The sequence below is a fragment of the Lithobates pipiens genome, unplaced genomic scaffold (genome assembly GCF_037356315.1).
Source record: "Lithobates pipiens isolate NorthernLeopardFrog02 unplaced genomic scaffold, aLitPip1_a1.2 Scaffold_23, whole genome shotgun sequence".
In the NCBI taxonomy this organism is placed as follows: Eukaryota; Metazoa; Chordata; class Amphibia; order Anura; family Ranidae; genus Lithobates; species Lithobates pipiens.
The window spans coordinates 39,952,574-39,976,271 of NW_027507785.1; the positions used below are offsets into that span (position 1 = coordinate 39,952,574).

At 46.1% G+C, this 23,698-nt stretch overlaps 1 protein-coding gene across 3 annotated transcripts in view; it reads left to right on the forward strand.

The window, feature by feature from the left end:
- Positions 1-20,492: 20,492 nt before the first annotated feature.
- Positions 20,493-23,698, forward strand: part of MAP6 (microtubule associated protein 6) — a 174,610-nt gene continuing 171,404 nt past the window's right edge. For 2 of the 3 annotated variants that reach the window (XM_077451445.1, XM_077451444.1), the window contains exon 1: positions 20,493-21,812. In XM_077451445.1, coding sequence (XP_077307571.1) covers positions 21,043-21,812 — 770 coding nt within the window. In that variant the 5' untranslated portion in view covers positions 20,493-21,042. The remainder of the gene's footprint in view (positions 21,813-23,698) is intronic. The other variant, XM_077451442.1, reaches the window with a different exon arrangement.

Genomic DNA, 23,698 nt, shown 5'->3' on the forward strand with positions numbered 1-23,698 from the left:
CTTTATCATTATGGGTGTTGCTTGTGGCGTGGATATTTGCAGCATACTTTCTGCTATAGCCGCTTAAAATTTTGCACAACCACATCCTTGTGAGGCAACCTGTACAATTTCATTGCTCTGCCACTGCAGACTGCAAGCATGCCCAAAATGCACCCTGAGCTTGACATGGCGTCTTCTAAAACGCATTTGTACCAATTTGCTGGATCCTCTCCCTTCACTGGGTAAGTGGAAACAACTCCTTTGGCCCCTGTACACACGGTCGGAAATTTTGAAAACCAAACCCGTCGGATTTTGTCCGTCAGATCTTGTCCGAAACTGTTGCATACACACGGTCGGACAAAGTTGGCGAAAAATCCGATCTTTCAGAACGTGATGACGTAATTTCGTTACGATGGGACTACATTCAGGCTAGTAGCCAATAGCTTTGATGTAGGAATTTGATCTGAGCATGCCTGGCACTTGGTCCGATCAAAATGCTCTACACATGATCGGATTAGGTCCGACCGGCCCAGTTGGTCGGGAAATATTTCCAACATGTTGGAAAATTGGGTCCGACAGAGATTCGGACGGAATCAGTCCGATGCATACCACACACAGTCGGATTATCCGACGACACGGTCCGATAGGACACATTCCGACGGATTCTCCGGCCATGTGTACAAGGCTTTGGAGTGTATTGACCACATGCTTAATGAATGTGACAACCTGTTAGGTGTCATCCTGTGATCGTTGGCAGGTCTTATGTTTTTTGGAGCATTTTCATTCAGGATTTCTGCTCCTAAAATAATGCAAAACGCCTTAATTTGCATAATTTCCACGGGCACTCTTTTAAGAGCCATGTCCCATGTCTTTGCTAATCTTCTGTGCCATTAACAGGTGTGGCAAGCTCATATTTGCACAAAATATATGGAAAAAAGCATATTGCCTCTCACAAAAAAACATGGTACCCCGTCTCGTTAATCATCCACTCGCTTTAGAAGCATCAGCTGGTGAGCCCAGACAGCATTTAGAAACGCAGACAGCAGACACAGTTAAAGTCTGAGACATAAAGCAGTCAGACTGTCAAACCCACAGAAGTACACAGCATAGCAGGGGAGCCAGGACAGCACATCCAGAGACAGACAGGAGACTCAGCCGGAATCTGAGGTACCGTATTTATCGGTGTATAACACGCACAGGCGTTTAACACGCACATTCATTTTAAGAGGGAAGTTTGAGGGAAAAAAAACTTAAATTTCAGTGTCCCTGGCAACAGCAGGGGAGCCCTCCTTACAAAGCGATCTGTCTCCCCCAGCAGCATGGCAGCTACAGTTCCCGGGAGTTCCCGGCTTTCTCGTGTGTGTGTTCAGGAGAGGGGAGAAGCTGATTGGCTGCCCCTCCCCTCCCCACTGACCACAAGGGGAAATAATCCTTGTGACGGCGGCGGCCATATTTGTGTAGCCTGCCTGTTTTTTTCCTAAAACATTTTCGATTTTCCCAGGACAAAGGCAAAATCCTGGCAAATTAATTGGGATGAGCTCCGATCGGGACGAGGGTCCCAAAATCGGGATCGTCCCGGGAAAATCGGGACTGTTGGCAAGTATGCCTGGACCTGACCAAAAAATAAGAATATCCTAGTTGGGGGGGGGGGGGGGGGGGCTGTTTTTTATTCAGGTAGGTACAGGTGGTCATGTGTTTCTCCGGAGGTGGGGTTAACTCGTTGTGTGCTGACGTGAGGTGGGCCAGGAAAACCCATATGGAGAATTGCTTGGTATTCTTACTTTTATAGATGATTTGATCTTCATATGGAAAATGGGCAGCCCTATTGGATTCTTTTTTGGTTTATCTCAATACCAATCATTTGAATTTAGTGTTCACTCACGCTGCAGATCCAGTCAGCATTGACTACTTGGATTTGACTTTGGTGGGATGTGTGGATAGGGGAGTAGTCTCTAATAAAACCTATAGGAAACAATGTGCAGGTAACTCACTCCTGTTGGCATTGAGTTGTCACCCAGCTCATACAGTAAGGGCATTGCCAACAGGTGAGTTTATTAGAGCTAGGAGAAATTGTTCCTCTTATGAGGATTTTGCCAAGGAATGTAACATGTTTCCAACGGGGAGCTAGTAGACACTTGATAGATAGAGGCAGAAAGTTGGGAGAAAATAGAGATCATAGTGATCTGATTAGGAACTCTGCTTCTAGTTAGAGGATACGGTCCTGTGGAAGGGGAGGCAGGGGCGTAACTATAGGGGGTGCAGCAGTCGCAACCGCAACTGGGCCCTGTGCTGCAGGGGGCCCATGCAGCCCCCTCTATATATGGACGGCAGCAGCATAGGCAGCTAGGGGTACCAGTGCACCATGCACACGGGTGGCTGGAGGTGGAGGGTGACTATCAGAGCTCCATGCTCGACTATCGCACTGGCTGCTCTTTAGTTGTGCATTCCCCGCATGACCTGTGTCCTCGGCTGGCTCCTCGGAGTACCCCTCTCCTGCTCCATGCTTTGCCGCTCAGTCCGATGTCTGTTCTCCCCTGCCAGAGTCCGCCCCCCCCCCCGGAGTTCCACCGCCGGACTCGGAGGGAAGGGCCCTGGCTGGGGTTCAGGGGGGCCCTTCATGGTTTCTTGCATCGGGGCCCTGAAGGTTCTAGTTACGCCACTGAGGGGAGGTGTTCACTTTGTGACTACTTACTCACAAAAATGTAACCATATTATCGCCATTATTAAAGCAGAACTTCAGTACATTTTTTAAACTATTAATCCATTTATTAAATCTTCTGCCCTTGTTGTTTTAACTTTGGATAGTAAAACATTTTTTTTTCTGCCAGTATATCCCTTATACAGCCCACTTCATGTTTCTTGTCTGGTAAAAAGCCTAGGCGCATGACATCATGTACAGCTCGCTCTCTCTCTCTCACTCTCGTGAGAGTTTGCCGGGGGGGGGGGGGGGGGGGTCATAAGAGGGCCGATGAGAGCTGCAGAGCTGGAGGTGTGCCTCCTTTGCTTCTGTGTAAATCCAGGAAGTGAACAGGCAGCAGGTTTAGCTGCCCACAGTTAAAATGGTTGCAGCCAGACTCAGTGGAGGGAGATTTCTGTCTATTTGACAAATACAGAATCACAGTATATATAAAATAATATGCAAATTGGTTGGAGGGAAGCTTCAGGATGGCAAAAATGTTTTTGTTACAAATTATGTGAGGAGACTGCATTTCCTCTTTAAACACTTCCTCCCTGTCTTATATGCAGACAAAACTCTGCATGATATTTTAAGACGGGGATGCAATTTTTCTAGTAGGAAAGCTCCTACTTTAGGCACAATGCTTTCTCCCTCTTTGTTTCGCCCCTGTAGCACCCCCCCTTCCATTTCATGGTTAGGGACAGTGGGTTCCTATCCCTCTGGTTATACCACCTATAAACAGTGTAAAAGACACAGAAAAAGCAAGTCTGTTATTTATTTTTCAAGAGGTAGAACATATCCAGTTAAAAGTTATATAAATTGTAACTCAAAGATGACGGTTTATCTAATTCAGTGGGCTCCAAACTATGGCTCAGCTGCGGCCCTTTGCTTGCTTTTATCCAGCCCTTGGGGCACTTTCATCCACTGGGCAGAATTAACTGACCCCAATAATTTGACAACATTCCTCCCAATAACATCAAAAACGGGGCAAAATCCCTCCCAATGACACCAATAATGGGGCAAAATTCCTCCCAACGACACCAATAATGGGGCAAAATTCCTCCCAATGACACCAATACTGGGACAAAATTCCTCCCAATGACACCAATACTGGGGCAAAATTCCTCCCAATGACACCAATACTGGGACAAAATTCCTCCCAATGACACCAATAATGGGACAAAATCCCTCCCAATAACACCAATAATGGGGAAAAATCCCTCCCAATGACACCAATAATGGGGCAAAATTCCTCCCAATGACACCAATACTGGGACAAAATTCCTCCCAATGACACCAATAATGGGACAAAATTCCTCCCAATGACACCAATAATGGGACAAAATCCCTCCCAATAACACCAATAATGGGGCAAAATTCCTCCCAATGACACCAATACTGGGACAAAATTCCTCCCAATGACACCAATACTGGGACAAAATTCCTCCCAATGACACCAATAATGGGACAAAATTTCTCCCAATGACACCAATAATGGGACAAAATCCCTCCCAATAACACCAATAATGGGACAAAATTCCTCCCAATGACACCAATAATGGGACAAGATTCCTCCCAATGACACCAATAATGGGATAAAATTTCTCCCAATGGCACTAACGATAGGGCACAATTTCTCGCAATGGCCATAGTCCGACCCCACAAAAATCTTAAGGACAATAAACATTTGTTTAGAAAGTTTGGAGAACCCTGATCTAATTGATTGTAGTATTTGTAGGATACAGTATGTGGGATGCACTATTCATAGTCTATGTATTAGAATATCAGGAGTATTATAATTACACTCTTAACAGCAACGCAAAAAATATTTCAAATGTGTCTAAACAGTTTAGAACAGTTCATGGTGGTAATTTGGAGTCTTTTTCTTTTTGCGGTCTGGAACAGGTGAGAAGATCTGTTAGGGGGGTGATACACACCATACCCTACTTCCGCGGGAGGTGTGGTGGATGCTCAGACTGAACACTTGATTTCCTAGTGGAATGAACAGTAGAATGGATGTGATTTTTTTTTAAAGTAATACAATTTTATTTCACCATGGGTTGATTTCTTCCCTAGAGTTTTCAGTCTGTGTTTTCAATTTTCCCTCCCCTCTTTCTCTGGTTCCACCAACCTCACATATTTTTAATTGTTAATTGATTTTAAATTGGATTGTACCGCTCCCTTTTCAGGAGGAATGGATATTTTTTTTTCTATAGAAACTTGATTCAATTGTAAACCTGTATGCTATGAGATAGGCTTCGGCCGAAACGCATCAGCACTTTAGATGTAGCACTGCTGTTAGTGCCAAATAAAGATTTGTAAGAAGAAGAAATCGTGTTGCCATCATTTCTTGCTATCCCGATGTTCATGGGACACAAAAAGCCTGAGCACCGATATTCAGCTCATTACTCTACAACTGTGCAGTAGAGCTTTTGTCTACACAACCTCATCTTAACTGGAGGAACAAAGCATAGGGCCAGGCTCGCACGCATTATGACAATATGGTATGTTAATAAGAATTATTTTAGAAGTGCAAAGAACGGGGACATGCAACTGCAGCAGCCAACCAGAAATGGCCTTTGTGAATGACTGTGGTGGCTGCGGTCTTGGGAACCAATTGTCAGGAGTCCGGTGGGAGGCCAAGGTGCTGAGAGGGCTCCCCTTGCAACCCTGAAGGTGAAACAGGGAATACAGTGCCCAGAGAAGCACGGTTTGCCAGTGGCCGTGGTTTGAAGACTTGATCACTTGTAAGGTGACTGAAGCCAGTGAAGTGCACTGTATGGCAGTTGTGAAGTGCCAGAAGTAGCAGGTGGCTGGGCAATCTAGAAGGAGTATCAGAAGCCAGGCCAGGGGGTCATACAAAGCAAGATCAGTCCGTAGCAGATTCAAGGTTCAGGCAGTACACTGGAACAAGCCGGGGTCAGTAATCGGTAACACAGGCAGGAGAAGAGTCGGTGAGCCAAGCCGCAATCAAGTAGCAGAACAGGCAGAAGCAGGTCAGGATACAAGCCAGAGGTCAAACCAGGAGATCAGGATAAGCGGGTGAGGGAAGCCGGTTGGTAACTGGAAGTCCAAGATCAGAATACAGGAGCACAGGGAACATGGGGGAGCTGACGATAAGCAACTCAGGGATCTCAGTAGGGGGTTTAAAGAGACTAATGAGCGCAACCTTCCGTCACAACCTGCGTATGCACGCGGCCGTTTATGCCGTTGCAATTTGAAATGCGCCGACTTGCGTCATCGTGCATCTTCGTACGTCAGCACGTCTGAAAGTTTGTCTAGTGCTGCCATTAAGACTATTGGCAATGTTGCCAGTCCTACGGCCATTTCCCTGACACCAATTAAGTCAGGATCGCTTTTTGTCCTTCTCTGGTAAGCTGGTTCCTCTGCCTTCTTCCCTTTTCCCAGATAAAGGATGCAAATGTTACCACTCCACATGATGTTTATGACTTTTATGCAAATCTAAATATGCAAGGACACAGATGTACCATCTGGCCAAGTGCTGACCACATTAGTGCTCTAGATATAGCAATTCCTGTACTGCTACCAGGGAAAGCAGAGAAAGGGGAGACAGGAGGAAACAACATTGTCAAAAAGATCACTAAGCTTTATTTTGAATATATACTGTATATGTATAGTGCAGCGCTTTTCAATATACTATCTACTTACGTCATGCAAAATAAACCTGTGACCAAAACATATACCATAATACTAATGATAAAATCTTTCAACAATTCAGTGTCTTTTTAAAAAAAAATATTAAATATATATAAAAATAAAAGTTGCTGAATAATCCTAGGGCTTGTGCCCACCACCAGTTGTGCCCTCACCTGGACCCAATGACCTTACATACTCTGTACATACTCTGTAGGGTCAAGCAAGGTTGTTTGTCCTTCTCCATGGATCTGTTTCAGGGCCGAATTCAGGCATAGAATCGGCCCTGTTTCATCCCTGAAACGGGGAACAGGGACGCACAGCGCTCCTGTGCGATCCGCAGCTGGTTACAGTGTGAACCCAGCCTAAACCAGTAGATCGGTATAACAGGTTAAGCAAGCCGAGTCAGTAATGGGAAGTCAAAGATCAGGATACACAGGAACACAGGGGAGTTGACGATAATCCAGCAATGCACAGGTCTCAGCAGCAGGTTTATATAGGCCAGGATGCCCTTTAGCATCATCGCGCATCTGCATACGCCTGTTCGCGCATATGCCTACGACAATACGCACGGTAGCGCACCTGATGCAGCCATGATGGGTATTGGCAAGATTGCCAGTTCTTTGGCGATTTTTCTGACACTCACCTGACCATAACAACTTTTTCCATGTAGCCTCAGAATCTTCAAGGTGCGTTTTGGCAAAGCTCAGTCATAACTGCATGTGACTTTTCTTGAGTGGTTTTCTTGCAACCCTCCCATACAAACCACAGTTATGGGAACATTTGTGATATTGTTGTCACATGCACACAATGACCACTCTTTGTCATAAATTCCTTTGTCCAATGGTTTCAGAGTTGCTGCAGGCTCTCTTGGTAGCCTCTCTGACCAGTTTCCTCCTGGCTCTTCATCCAGTTTGGAGTGATGTCCTGATCCAGGGAGGGTCTGTGTTGTACCAAGTTCCTTTCTTTTCTTAATAATAGACTTCATTGTGCTCTGATAAAGCATTGATAAAGATTTTGAATTTAGTTTTTTTTATCCATCTCCTGAAGTTGTGCCTGCTCACAACTTTATCCTGGAGGTCCCAGTGACAGTGCATTGCCACCCATAGTTGATTGTTTTGCTACTTCAAATATGTGAACTTACTACTGTGAACTTACTAGCAATTCTCACTGCTTCAGAAGAATACATTTTTAAAACATTTTTAAACACACTCTTTGCATGTCGTAACCCTCTCCTCTTCTAGAAGTGTCTAATTACTTTGTGTTGGCCCAGCTCCTCCACCTCTCCTTACAACTCCCTATGTAGCAGTGAATGGAAATGCTTATAGAACAGTTATTGGCAGTTTATGAGGTATAAGGACATAGTTGCCAACATTGTAAAAAAAATGCTGGGACACTTTTTGGACTGAGTTGTATTATAATTAGGGGGCGGGGTATGCGGTTATAGGTGTGGCACAGTAAAAGGTGAAAATGCGGTGCACGCAGTGAAATATGGGTGTGGTTTACATAAAATAGTGGGCATGGCTTACATGCGTGGCTCAAAGGGGTGTGGTTAGAATCTGAGATGAATGTGGGATGGAGAGGGAAAGGGGGAGGGGGGGTGGAAGGACAGCAGCCCCAGATCCTACACCACAATAGCAATATGTTTTTTCCAGAGTTTGACAATCAGCAGATAAAGATACTCCAAATACCGGTGTTAGTACTTCAATCATCCCGGCTCCATGATTGTTATGGTGTCAGGATGATTGAAGCGCATTATTTCTATTATTACATTGTAATATAAAATGAAATCATTCAACTCACCATAATGCGGAATCAGTGGGAGCCCTGAGGGTGTCACTAGCCATGTTGCCTGCCACCAGATGCCATCAGGTGCCCCCAGCAGAGTCCCTCCTTACATCAGGTGCCCCATCAGAGCAGCCTTCCTCACATCTGTGTCTCCATCAGCGGAGCCCCTCCTTACATCTGGTGTCCCCATCAGTCCTCTGTACATTTGGTGCCCCTCTGACATCCAGACTGGCCCCCTCTGACATCCAGACTGGCCCCCCTCTGACATCCAGACTAGCCCCCCCTCTGACATCCAGACTAGCCCCCCCTCTGACATCTAGGCTGGCCCCCCCTCTGACATCTAAACTGCCCCCCCTCTGACATCCAGACTGCCCCCCCTCTGACATCCAGACTGGCCCCCCCCCTCTGACATCCAGACTGGCCCCCCTCTGACATCCAGACTGGCCCCCCTCTGACATCCAGACTGGCCCCCCTCTGACATCCAGACAGCCCCCCCTCTGACATCCAGACTGCCCCCCCTCTGACATCCAGACTGCCCCCTCTGACATCCAGACTGTCCCCCCTCTGACATCCAGACTAGCCCCCCTCTGACATCCAGACTGCCCTCTGACATCCAGACTTGCCCCCCTCTGACATCCAGACTGGCCCCCCCGACATCCAAACTGCCCCCGACATCCAGACTAGCCCCCCTCTGACATCCAGACTAGCCCGCCTCTGACATCCAGACTGGCCCCCCTCTGACATCCAGACTGGCCCCCGACATCCAGACACCCCCCTCTGACATCCAGACTGGCCTCCCCTCTGACATCCAGACTAGCCCCCCCTCTGACATCCAGACTAGCCCCCCCTCTGACATCTAGACTGCCCTCTGACATCCAGACTTGCCCCCCTCTGACATCCAGACTGGCCCCCCCGACATCCAGACTGCCCCCCCTCTGACATCCAGACTGCCCCCTCACATCCAGACTGCCCCCTCACATCCAGACTGGTCCCCCCTGACATCCAGACTGGTCCCCCCTGACATCCAGACTGGTCCCCCCTGACATCCAGACTGCCCCCCTGACATCCAGACTGCCCCCTCTGACATCCAGACTAGCCCCCCTCTGACATCCAGACTAGCCCCCCTCTGACATCCAGACTGGCCACCCCTCTGACATCCAGACTGGCCACCCCTCTGACATCCAGACTGGCCACCCCTCTGACATCCAGACTGGCCACCCCTCTGACATCCAGACTGGCCACCCCTCTGACATCCAGACTGGCCCCCCTTTGACATCCAGACTGGCCACCCCTCTGACATCCAGACTGGTCCCCAACATCCAGACTGGCCCCCCCCACTGACATCCAGACTGCCCCCCCTCACACATCTAGACTGCCCCCTCTGACATCCAGACTGGCCCCCGACATCCAGACTGGACCCGTCTGACATCCATTGCCACGCTGAAAGAGATTGAGCTGCAGCGCCGCCCACCTTCCGGCCCTTTCCATTACACTTCACAGACACTGGCAGCGGGGCGGGGGGTGGGTGGCCCCGCAGCATTTCTATTGTAGACCAGCTTCTGGTCTTCTGCCGGCCGCGGATCTCTAGCGGCCGGTGGTAAAAAACGTGACTAACAGAATTTCCCGGGACATTTCACGGGACAAAATTTAATCGGGACAAGGGTCCTAATTCCGGGAATGTCCCGGGAAGTTCGGGACAGTTGGCAACTATGTAAGGAGCACCTAGCACAGCCCCTGACATAACCAAGGTCCACACATAATGTCCAGAATAGCATACACTGCTTGAAAGGACTGTCAGAGACAGCAGACATGCTAAAGGTAATGATGGTCAGAGTCTGTGGACATGCTACAGGTGTGGTTTCAGGCGGGAGACATGCTGCATGAGCGAGACACTCAGATAACTAAACAGGATATTTGGGGGGAACACCCTAAAAGATGCATTAAAGATGGTGCAGCCATAAGACCATAAAACAGAACAAAATATTACACATGCAAAAAAGACATTTACCTCCTGCAAGGTTATTTAAAACAAAAAAATGGGGATTTGGTCACACCATATTGCTATACGGTGCTTAAGCCCACTTACTGTGACAAAGTACCCCATGATTAGTGGGTCTTACACTATCCATAGACTAGGGGATCCTGCTTCTCTAAACAATGCGAGCTATACTCCTCTATAAGGATGATCTCAGGCGTGTTCGCATACTTCACGTGTAGAGCCCGCCAGGAAGTCGGCGCAGCGCTGCGCTAATCACAGACAGTGAGATATTGCCCGACCTCTGCAGCCGTGCATTGGGACAATGTCTCACTGCCTGTGATTAGCGCAGGGCTGCGCCGACTTCCTGGCGGGCTCTACACGTGTTCCATGCAAACACGTCGGCGCTCATCCTTACTCCTCTATATGGAGGAACTAAAGGTCTACACCTATGACACAGGTGGACACTAATGAGAGGCATTGATGAGGGAGTGGGGTGCTCCTGCCCAAAGGGATTTGGTCAGAATCAGATAACTGACATTTCCCCTTTGCTAATCAATGCTCCCTCTTTCACTACAGACTGCTGAGGTCACACGTAGTATCAAAGGGCCACGTGTGACACTAAGGCCTCAGTTTGGGCACCAGATAACCCAGAGTCTCAGCTTTATGAAGATTTATTGTAGTTATTTATTACAGGAACGAATAAAATATTTGGGCAGCACGGTGGCTAAGGGGCAAGCACTCACTAGGGTTGCTGGTTTAAATCTCAACCACGGTGCTACCTGGCTGGAGTTTGCATGTTCTCCCTATGCCTGTGTGGGTTTCCTCTCAAACTCCAAAGACCTGCTGGTAGGTTAATTGGCTCTAGTATGTGTATGTACGAATGTGAATTAGGGACCTTAGATTGTAAGCTGAATCATGTACAATATATGTGTAGCAAGGTCCGAGGCCTCCTTCAGTCTAATGAAAACCTCCAGGGCCAGAGATAGCTGACATCCTTCTGTATATAGTGGGTTGTGAGGCATGGTGGGTGCAAGGTGGTTAAAGTCTCTTGGCGCCAGGCACTTCTTGAATGCAAAAGAGAATTTTATTTATTTTAACAAATTTTTGTGGGAAAGAGGGTTAGGGCCAGGACACCCTTAAGTATTTGCAAGACTCAGAGACTTCAATAGGAGGATAGCCATGCAGGGAAAGGCATCCAGCCAGACGCTTTCTAAACAAAGGGCCAGTTGACTGTTACACCTTAGTAGGCCTGGACTAATAACAGTGGAAGTATAAAAGTAACTCAGTGATTAATGGGAGAGAAATAAAGCCCCATTGTTGGCCTCAGTGGGAGGAGTAGAGTCCCATTGTTGGTATTAGTGGGAGGAATAATGCCCAATTGCTGGGGTCAATGGGAGGAATAGTGCCCCTTTGTTCGGAACAGTGGAAGAAATAGTGTCCCATCATTGGTACCAGTGGGAGGAATTGCCCCATTGTTGGTATCAGTGGGAGGAATTGCTCCATCATTGGTATCAGTGGGAGGAATGGTGCCCCATTATTGGTATTAGTGGAAGAAATAGTACCCCATCATTGGTATTAATGTAAGAATTGCCCCCATTGTTGTTATCAGTGAGAGGAATAGTACCCCATCATTGGTATCAGTGTGAGGAATAGTTCCCCATTATTGGTATCAGTGGGAGGAATGCCCCATCATTAGTATCGGTGAGAGGAATAATACCCCATCGCTGGTATCAGTGGAAGAAATAGTGCCCCATTGTTGCATTCAGTGGAAGAAATAGTGCCCCATTGTTGGATTCAGTGGGAGGAATAGTGCCCCATCATTGGTATCAGTAGAAGGAAACGTGACCCATTGTTGGTATCAGTGTGAGAAATATTTCCTCATTCTTGGTGTTGTAGTGCCCCATCATTGGTATCAGTGTGAGGAATAGTGCCCATTGTTGGTATCGGGGGAGAGGAATTGTGCCCCATCGTTGGTATCAGTGAGAGGAATAGTGCCCCATTGTTGGTATTAGTGGGAGGAATATTGCCCCATCATTGGTATCAGTAGGAGGAAAAGTGACCCATTGTTGGTATCGGTGTGAGAAATCCTTCCCCATTTGTGGTGTTGTAGTGCCCCATCATTGGAATCAGTGGCAGGAGTAGTGCCCCATCATTGGTATCAGTGGGAGCAATAGTGCCCTATCGTTGGTATCAATGGGAGGAATAGTGCCCTATCGTTGGTATCAATGGGAGGAATAGTGCCCTATTGTTGGTATCAATGGGAGGAATAGTGCCCAATCGTTGGTATCAGTGGGAAGAATAGTGCTCCATTATTGGTATTAGTGGAAGGAATAGTACCCCATTGTTGGTATCCATGGGAGGAATAGTGCCCCATCATTGGTATTAATGTAAGAATTGCCCCCATCGTTGGTATCAGTGAGAGTAATAGTGCCCCATTGTTGGTGTCAGTGAGGGAGAATAGTACCCCATCATTGGTATTAGTGGGAGGAAAAGTGCCCCATCATTAGTATCAGTAAGAGGAATAGTGCCCAATCATTGGTATCAATTGGAGGAATAGTGCCCCATCATTGGTATCAGTGTGAGGAATTGCCCCATCGTTGGTATCAGTGGGAGGAATATTGCCCCATTGTTGGGTTCAGTGGGAGGAATAGTGCCCTATTGTTGGTATTAGTGGGAGGAATAGTGCCCCATCATTGGTATCAGTAGGAGGAAAAGTGACCCATTGCTGGTATCGGTGAGAGGAATAGTGCCCCATCATTGGTGTCAGTGGGAGGAATAATACTCCATAGTTGGTATCAGTGGGAGGAATAGTGCTCCATCATTGGTATCAGTGGATGGAATAGTGCCCTATTGTTGGTATCAGTGGGAGAAATAGTGCCCCATTGTTGGTGTCAGTAGGAGAAAAAGTTCCCCATTGTTGGTGTTGTAGTGCCCCATCATTGGTATCATTCAGAGGAATAATACCCCAAGGGCCAGTTAAAGGCAAGCAAAGGACCACGCCCAGCCTGCAGGCCTCAGTTTGGGGGCCACTATTGTAGAGACCATTATAACATGAAAGACTTACTGATCTGCATATCACAGCCTGACACACCTTTCAGTAAACCAGTGTCACCATTCCAGTGATTCTAACTAGGCCTGATGGGAGATCTGATTGTGGAGGATTTATGGACATTATTTCCATTTAGGTAAAACAAGCTGCAGTGACTCAGCAGTGTTTGGTGCTGTTCTGGGAAGGAACAGCAGATGGCCCATTAAACATAACTAAGTGAATTGAAGGAACTGCAGCTATCAAAGTGCACAGAACCAATAGCCAGAGATAAATGACAGAGGACAATTATAAAGGTTGTGGGTCCATTTTCTATAGTTGTGTTTTTTTATTATTATTATTATTTAAAGAAGAACTGAGATTTATGACATAAACATAAAAAAATACATCTCAGCATAAAAAATCAACCAGGATATTTTGCTGCAATACTCATGTGCACTCTGGTGCTCTTCTTCACACAAGGGAATCTTCTCCAGCAGATGGCGCTCCGATTTTGGGTAGAGTGATGTCCTACCTTCTGGAGCCCAGACTGTCAAGGACCAGCCACTGCTATTATGCCGACCTGGGCTAATGCCGCGTACACACGATCGGAATTTTGGCCAGCAAAAGGTCGATGAGAGCTTTTCATCGGAAAATGCGACCGTGTGTCTAGGCTCCATCGGAATTTAGTTGTCCGAATTCCCGCCAGCAAAAACTTTCTATCGGAAATTCCGATCGTGTGTATGCAATTCCGACACGCCAAAACTCACGCATGCTCAGATTCAACTACGAGACGGAAGCTATGGGCTACTGGGTATTGAACTTTTTCTAGTCCTGTGGTACGTGTTGTACGTCACCGCATTCTTGGAGGTCGGAATTTGGTTTGACCGTGTGTAGGCAAGACAGCTTGAGCGGAATTCCGACGGGAAAACCATCAGAGCTTTTTCCAATGAGAATTCCGAACGTGTGTACGCGGCATAAGAGTACTACCACACCAAATGACGCTCAGGTATCATTATGTGCATGGCATTCAGTGCAGGCGTGGCGGCTGCCCACCAACACGGGAGGAAAACTGACCTACCCTATGAAAAAAGAGGGCGGACGCTGTGATTCAGTACAGCACAAGCCTATCAGCAGTTCCCGGCCAATGATTTATGGATGGGACCCGCTGGTCGGTTTCGCAAATCACAGTTCAGAGCCCTGTGTTTACTAAGAACACAGGGCTCTGTACAGGGAGCGGTGATGTCGCTGACTTTCTTCTCCCTGCAAAGCAGGAAGAAAAATCAGCCATATTGATTAGTAAAAGCAGCACATAATACATGTTAACCCCTTCCCAGCCAGTGTCATTAATACTGTATTGGCACTGATCACTGTATTCGTGTCACTGGTGATATCAGTGTCGGGTAGTCAGTTCCCACCCAGTGTCAGTTAGTGTCAGATTTCCCACTGCACTATCGCCATCCTACTATAAGGCTGCTTTAACACTGGGGCCGCCCCCACTAGCGGCCGAAGAAGGGGGTTAAAGGCGCCCGTGTTGTGGTGCTTCCAAAGCGATTTTCAGGCACTTTGGAACCGCTGCCGATTCATTTCAATGGGCAAGGCGTTTTTGGAGCGCTGTATACAGCACTTCCAAAACCACCCCAAAGATGCTGCTCACAGGACTTTTCAGAACGTCCCGCGAGCGCAAGCGCCGCTGAGGCATGAAACGCGTTAGCTATCTATCCTGTTTTCCATGTTTTGATGATGTGACTGTATTTTGGATTTTATTTAACTAAATAAAGATGCCTTTCTGGAGTGCGGCCATCCAGGAACTTCTTTTTCTAAGGGCACCACCCCAGCATGAAAAGTCACACTGAAATGAATGGGGGGCGGTTTGCAGCCGTTATTTATAGGCTATTTCTAGCGCTAAAATGCCGCAAAACCACCTCAGTGTGAAGCCAGCCTAAATCGATGATCACCGCCATTACTAGCATAAAAATATTAATTAATAAAAAATCCAGTATATGTAGCACCCTCTAGTGTGCCAGAGTAGGATTTTTGTCAGTGTAGGTAAACTGTTCAGGCTTGGCCAGCAGCCAAGTCTGTGTTTTTCTCTGGGTCAAGGTTTGAGTGACTCAGAGAGGACTGGATGACTCCCAGGCAGCATCTCTGATATCTCCCCCTACTTCTAGAAACTGGTAGAAGATTCTAGAAGAATGGCAGTGGAGGTAAGGAGGAGCGACCCGGAGTATTGATGAGGGCCCTGACCAATCCCCAACAGATGGATTGGCAGGGGGAAGCCCCCTCAAATACTCTGGGTCAGCCCATCTGGGACAGTGGAGTTCGGGTGGAAGCTGGAGATGGAGTGTTAGGCTGTTGGTGGCCCTTAAGGGTGCCCCCCTAGTCTGAAGGTGGGGTGACCTAGGGCCTGGGCTTGGGTGTGGAAGAGGCCCCCTACAGTGCAGACCCCTCTATTCAGTACAGACCCCCTCCCATTCAGTACAGTCAGACCCATAATGTACCTCAGATCAGTGTGGGACTTGCACAGCAGGTCCCCTCCTCCTGTGTAGACATAAAGGAGAGAAGGGGAGGCGGCTTAACTCTGCTTGGCTGTGTGAGACAGCCAGGACTGCTCAGAGCCTCTCAGACAGCCCGCGGCCATGAAAGAAGGGGATCGTTGGTGCAGTGGTGTTGCCCTGGACCCTGCCAACAGGTGTCACCCCACTGGCGGCCCGCACCTCGAGCCCCCCTTGCAATGCCACTGCAGCTCAACTCTCCATGCTCTAACCTGCCCTGTCACTGCACTGCTGCCTGAACCCGCCCCGCTGTCACTGCTTCACTGGTGGTGCCGGCCTGACACCCCCCCAGTGTGTGGCACCTGGGGTGGCCCTCCCGCCCCCCCCCCCCCACTTGGTACACCACTGCTGCAGGCGATCTGACCCAATCCCACGCTAAGCTGTCAGCTGCGGGTTCACTGTGTAGGTGGGTGCAGAGGACACAGATGACAACTGAAGCCCCATAGTAACACTATGGTTGACATCACTTCCCATTCATTTCACAGCCATTGTCGGCCGCGTCCTCTGCAGAGCTTCCGCCGCTGGGGATCAGGTTGGATTGCCTTAAAAAAAAAAGTATGTATACTGATTTCTTCTTTACAAGACTATATTGGTTAGCGTTAGATCGTGGGTGTCTATAGATGCAGGGATTTTAGTTTTAGCATGAACTTTCACTTTAAAGGACCCAAGCAAAACAATGATGGCTCCACTGCCTGGCATTGAGCCACCCTTGAATGCTTGCTTCAGCCTGTGGCAGAAGTCCGCATGTGCCTTGTTCTCATCAGGCTGGGGATGGGGTACCCATGGTGGTGCAGCTGGGGTGTGCGCACCTTAATCAGGGACAGGACGCGCATGCGCTGTTTTGCCAAAGGGAAAGAGGGGCTGAATGTGGAGCTGAGGAGGGCGGCCAGGGATGAAGGCACACATACGCTATGGTATTAATGAGTTGAGGGACCAGTACTGCTGGCATGAGCAGTCATGTGACATATACAGTGCATGCTCTCCATTATCCCAGACCAAGTCAACAGCATTGATGCATGAGGAGCAAGTGGCAACAAAAAGTTGGAGATTTGGGATATTTTCCCCAAAAATAGATTGGAAGTAAAATAAAAAAGAGACAGCTTTAATGCTTCTATTACTTATCGTAATCTGTAGCTAATTTTTAAAGTAGATGTAATCCTTAAATGGATGACATTTGATTTGCTCATGTACTGTGTATTATAAACGACTGCCATTTTTTACATAAAATATATTTTCATCTTTTTTTGCATCTCATTGCTGCTGATCTCCTCCAGCCTCTTTTAGCCACTTCATGTATACACGCACACCCTCCAGTGTTGGCTGCACATCATTGCTTCCTGATAATGACAACAAGGGGCCATGCCTATGCAATGTGTGTCAAGCCCACTACTTGCAGTCTCTACCAGGGGTGCATGCAGGGCTTTTTTTCAGAAGGAACGTGGGGGAATGCAATTCCGGCACCTCCAGCTCTGGATGTATGTAATGGCAAGGGGTGCTGGGGTTTACTGGAGGGTCTGTTGATGCTGGCTGCTGGGGGATCTATTGTTGCTGGATGGGGATCTATTTTTACAGGGGGAGAGTCTATTGTTGCTGGTGAGGTCGGTTGTGGCTGGTGGGGATCTATTGTTGCTCTTATACTACTGGGAGCTTATCGTTTATGGAAGACATCCAGCTGTTCAGAGTCTATTGTTGCTGGATACAGGGGATCTTAGTTAATTAGCAAGGTTGAATAAAGACACCAGTCCATCCAGTTCAACCTGAGTGAGTGTCTACAATTGTCCCTATCCCTGTACATTGCACACTCACATAGGTCCCTACCCTCAAGAAGCCCACAATCCAAGGTCCCCATTCATATACTAGGGTCAATTTTGGACAGAAGCCAATTAACCTACCTGCATGTCTTTGGAGTGTGGGAGGAGTGTGTACATTCACATTAGTCCCTGTCCTCAAAGAGCTTACAACGTCCCTAACTCACATGCAGGGATTTTTTTCTCAGAGAATAGGCGCAGAAACTCCCCTCTTCTGAGTCATTTCCTGTATCCACCCCCTACCCACCTCCGAGCACCATCCCTTGGTTCCAACCACTACCCACCTCCGAGCACATCCCTTGGTTCCACCCCCTACCCACCTCCGAGCACCATCCCTTGGTTTCACCCCCTACCCACCTCCGAGCACCATCCCTTGGTTTCACCCCCTACCCACCTCCGAGCACCATCCCTTGGTTCCACCCCCTACCCACCTCCGAGCGCATCCCTTGGTTCCACCTCCTACCCACCTCCTAGCACCATCCATTGGTTCCACCCCCTACCCACCTCCGAGCGCATCCCTTGGTTCCACCCCCTACCCACTTCCGAGCACCATCCCTTGGTTCCACCCCCTACCCATTTCCCAGTATCGCCCCTTTTAGAGAATACACAACCAAGTGTCATTTTGTGGTGATAAGTAATTTGTATGGAATTTGTTAAAAACAACAAGAAAAGTAGCAAAGTAGACCCCCCCCCCAGGCCAGCAACATTAGATCCCCCCCCCCAGCAACAATGCACCCCAACAAAGATAGATCCTGGCAGAAACAACATATTTGCCGGTAGCCAGCCCAGCATTAATAGGCCTCCTCCCTCAACAGTAGATCCCTTCCAGCAACAATGAACCCCCCAGTAACATAAGCTCAACCAGCAACAATAGATTCCTCCCCAGCAACAATAGACAGCCATTAAAAAATAGATGCCCTCCCACAACAATAGGCCCCACAAAAGCCAGCAACAATAGGCCCCCTCCTAACAGTAGATCTCTTCTAGCAACCATTGACCCCCCCCAGCAACATGAACCCTCCCCCCCCCCAGCAACAATAGATCCTCCACCAGCAACAATAATAGACCACCCCAAGAATAATAGACCACCGTGCAAAAATAGATCTTCTTCAGAAACAATTGATCCCCCAGCAGCCAGCATCAATGGACCCTTCAGCATACCCCAGCACCCCTTACCATTGTATACATTTGGTGCGTTCCCCCGTGTCCCTGCTGGAAAAAAAGCCCTGTGCATACATACACATAAGGCTTCACTGGACATTACACTGGATGTTTGGCCATCTGTCCTAGATGCATTTCCTCCTAGCAGCAGAGTTTTGGCAAAAAAAACACATGACACTTGTAAATGCTTGTAACGCATCTAGGCGCGTCTAGTTCTTGAGCGTTCATTCATTAAACTAGGCCAGATTAATATTCTACCCATTGAAATTAATTAATGCTCATGCTCTAAATGTGCCTGGTGTTAGCTAGCATTACTGCTTGTTTAGATGTGTTTGCATGCGTCAAGTATTTTTAATTTTTTTTTGCCAAAACTATTTCTGCCTCTAAATGCCTCTATAAGCCTATGTGTACATGGACACATAAGCTAACATGCAGGGGTGTTAAGATGCAGAAAAAAAAAAAAGCCAGACGCTCCTAACAGCAGCGTTAAAACGTCCAGTGTGCATGAGGCCTAATGGGGCGAATTTAGACAGGAGGGGATTTTACCTACCATTGTGTCTTTGGAGTGTGGGCAGTTGGAAGACTCTTGTCACTCCATAACACCAAATGGCTATATATGGACATTCAATCAGATATATTTATAGATATTTTTTTTAAATTATTATTACTAATATTATTAATTAATAATAATACACTTATTATTATTATTCAGGATTTATATAGCGCCAACAGTTTGCACAGTGCTTTACAATATGAGGGTAGACAGTACACTTACAATACAAATCAATACAGGAGGGATCAGAGGGCCCTGCTCGTTAGAGCTTTTATATATACAGACATACACACATACTAATAAAAACAAAAAAACAAAAAAAAAAAAAACTTTTGAAATAACATTTACACATTAAATCTAATATGACATTCTAGTGATAGAGCTGTAGATTACAGGTGAAATCATTTTGCAATCAGATATATTTATAGATATTTTTTAAAAATTATTATTATTACTAATATTATTAATGTTATTAATTAATAATATTACATATACATACACACACACACACACACACATATATATATATATATATATATATATATATATATATATATATATACATATACACCATATAATAATCATAATAAATAATTGCAATATTAAATTCATATTTACACTTTGCAAACAATACAGTGATTACATGTTTTACTTATTATTACTAATATTATTCATGTTTATTAATAATAATAATAATAATATATATATATATATATATATATATATATATATATATATATATATATATATATATATATATATATATATATATATATATATATATATATATATATACACACTAATAAAAAAACATATACATATATATATATATATATATATATATATATATATATACACACACACACACGCGCACCATATATAAATAATAATTATAATAAATAATTTCTTAGATTGAATTCATATTTACACTTTGTAAACAACACCGTGATTATAAGATTTGTGTATTATGTAGGTTTGCGAGTACTCAAGGGAGTTTGTGCTGTTGCAGAATAACACATCAATTATTCAGGATCCAGAGCCCTCACCCATAGATAACCTGCAGCTGAGCCTGTGCTAAGTGAGAGGTGACAAAAGTGTAATTTCAGCCATCTGGGCCCTGTCTGACCCCTAGCAGACAATGAATGGTTAACACCAGAAGCAAGCTACGCATTCAGCAGCAGCATGCTGACGAACAAGGCAGCCCCTCTCCCTCTTTTGCATCCATCCATCCTCCTCCTTCATCCTCCCTCCCTCCTCTCATCAGCAGCATCTAGGGATGCAGAGAGAGAGAGAGAGCGAGCGAGCGAGCAAGGTGGGTGGGGCCACTTCCTGCAGAGATGCTCCTCCACTGCCTCCTGATACTGGTAGGCTGCTAGTGCCAGGATTTGCAAAGGGAAGACCAGTAGCACTCAGCTATTCGGTGTAGGACGGTCTCCACAAGGTTTTGGCCTTGTCCTCCTTCTGCATCATGGTATAGAGACACCTCTAGGAGCTGTTCCATTGCTGAGATCCCAAGGAAAGGCATTGAATTCCTTTATTTCCTCCTCGGTGTATGGTGGGGTCCTTGCAGACTACAGCAGGGAGGAGGCAGCAAAAGGACGTACAGGAGGCAACTGTTATCTGCAACATGACTTAGAGAAAAATAGCCAAGCTTTTGGGAGTGTTTTTCTGCACAAACTGTGGAGCCGGGTGTCTTCTGGAAAGGAAACACTAGGAATTGCCAGCTGAGGCTAGTGTGACTATTCTTACATTCTGTGTTGTGCATCGTGAAGAGTGGGTGGAGGGGTGGAGTGAAGACTGCTCGTTATAGCAACACCTTTTACTAACTAGGAAGGGTTTCCACTCTTCTGCCAGGGTGGAGACAATGGCATGGCCCTGTATTACCAGGGCATGCTGCATTGCCCGGTTCTGGAACAACCTGGATAAGGGTGATATTGCAGTGCCATTGGTGTTTTCAAAGTACTCCGAGGTCACTGAAGGAAGTCAACAGTACCACGCTCACCTCCAACAGCCGCAAGCCCACTCTAGTTCTACCACCATTGAGTTACAGCCAGCTGGTATAGTAACCGATCATGGTGACCACTCCTGGCCCACTAGAGACAAACCCCAAGAGTCTGGGATCGCCCAAGCCAAGGAGTCATCAGACTCTGTTATGCGTCAGGATTATAAGGCCTGGAAAGTGAATCCGGGGATTAGCTGCAAACCCAAAACTGAGTACCATCCATCCGAAACTCCTTTTAAACAGGAAACACAGTACCAGAAAGATTACAAGGCCTGGCCTATCCCTCGCCGTGGTGACCATCCCTGGATTCCAAAACCCTCTCCAGGCCTCACGGCCCCAACAGCTTCCAGTGAGGCCAAGAAGAAGAAACCACCAGTAGCTTTACCAGTAAAGAACACTGAAGAGTCAGCTCATGTGGATACTTCAGAACCAGCGGTGCCGAAAGTCAAGACTTCCGTCACTTTTAGCAGTGCGGCCGACATACAGTCAACTTCTAAGGAGACCAAAGAGACGAAGTCCAGAGAGAAGTCTCCTTCTGAAAGGCGGCACATGGAAGGTTTGAGATCTAGAGATGCAGTTGATATACTCAACCAGCAAATCAAAGAGGAAGGAGACGTTGCTTCCTCATACAGGTCAGTGAGACTTATACCAATGTGAAGTTTTCTACTGGCAGCTGAGAGGACTTTTAAAACTGTTGCAGGAAATAGGGAAACCATTCTCACAATAACGAGACATCTTTATAGAAATTTCTTAAATTATCATACATATACCCACATATCGTGATCATTGTTCTAAGACTTTTAGGCTAATACCAGCTGTCTTGTTAACTGATATTTGCCCACACTCCAGTATAAGCTTCCAACTTTAATGACATGAACTCTTTCTGAAACCAACCAACGAGGCCTCAATTTTGTACAGCAACCAATGAGACCTAAATTTTTGTACCTACAAGAGAACAGTAGACTAATGAAATTGATCTGATTGGTTGCTATGCGCTGCTACTAGGGGATACATCAAGTTAATGTCATTCCATGAGCTAGTGCGTTAACTCATTCTTGCAATAGCACCACCAATAGGGATGCGTTACAACTACTTTTTTAACAAATGTTCTAATCCTCTCTTATAAATGTTTATTTAATGATTTTGTAAATTCAGGACACCCCAAGGTTCTTCACCAATTTTTAAGTGTAGTAATTTAAGGTACATTGGCCAAGATTTTACAACAGGAACTAATTAACTACAATAATCTCTGCTTGCCTCATTAGTTAATCTGCATATGTCAATTGTTGCCATTGACATGCATTCATAAATTTAGTTGATTTTAATGGGGAGAAAAAAGGCAGAACAGTGGGTTTAATTAAATATATTTTATATTATAAAAGATATAAAATATAAATAACTGTTTCACAGCAAATTTAGTTTGGCCCTTTAAACCTTGTCTTGAAGGCAACCCTACTTAATGGACCAGCGTCATTTTATGACGATTGCAATTACATCCTTTTACGTGGTTGGTACCAATTTTGCTTGCCATTCTAAAACACGAAAATGCGGGTATCCCAAGTTGATTCCAAAGCTTTGCAATAAAATTGACATAGCTGCCGATTTTATAATTTCTAGAAGTTGTTGTTCTCTCTTTAATAAATAACACACAACCTTATTACTGGGCCCTGTCATAGCTGAATAAGCAGATTTGACTGTAAGCCCCTGTACACACGGTCGGAGATTCTGCATACCAAATCCGTCGGATTTTGCCCGTCGGATTTAGTCCGACGGATTGTGTCCGAAACTGTTGCATACACACGGTTGGGCCAAGTTGGCGAAAAATCCGATCTTTCAGAACGTGATGACGTAATTTCGTTACGATGGGACTACATTCAGGCTAGTAGCCAATAGCTTTGATGTAGGAATTTGATCTGAGCATGCGTGGCACTTGGTCCGATCAAAATGCTATACACATGAACGGATTAGGTCCGATCGGCCCATTTGGTCGGGAAATATTTCCAACATGTTGGAAAATTGGGTGGGACGGAGATTCGGACGGAATCAGTCCGATGCATACCACACACAGTCGGATTATCTGACGACACGGTCCGATAAGACGCATTCCGACAGATTCTCCGACCATGTGTACAGGGCTTTAGTGCGCCCCTGCTGTACACAAGGCAAAATGTTTTATTTATTAAAACATCACTAAGCTCCATTATAGATACAAAAGTTGAAAGAAAAAGTAAGAAAACGTATCGCAAACACTGGCAATGTATTTTTCTTTATCGTCAAATAACTAGGATGGATCGAGTTATAGAAATCTAGTGCAAAGGAAAGGAAGGTGTAGGTGTGGCTCATGGCAACCAATCAAACGATCAGCTTTTATGACTGCAGACCACAAAATAAAAACAAACACTGGTTGAGCCGCTTAAGAAACGATTGTTGAATCTTTTCTACATTATTATAAATAAATTGAACCGTACTAATGAAAAGCTTAAAAAGTACACAATTTAGAATCTGTTTATCCGGACTT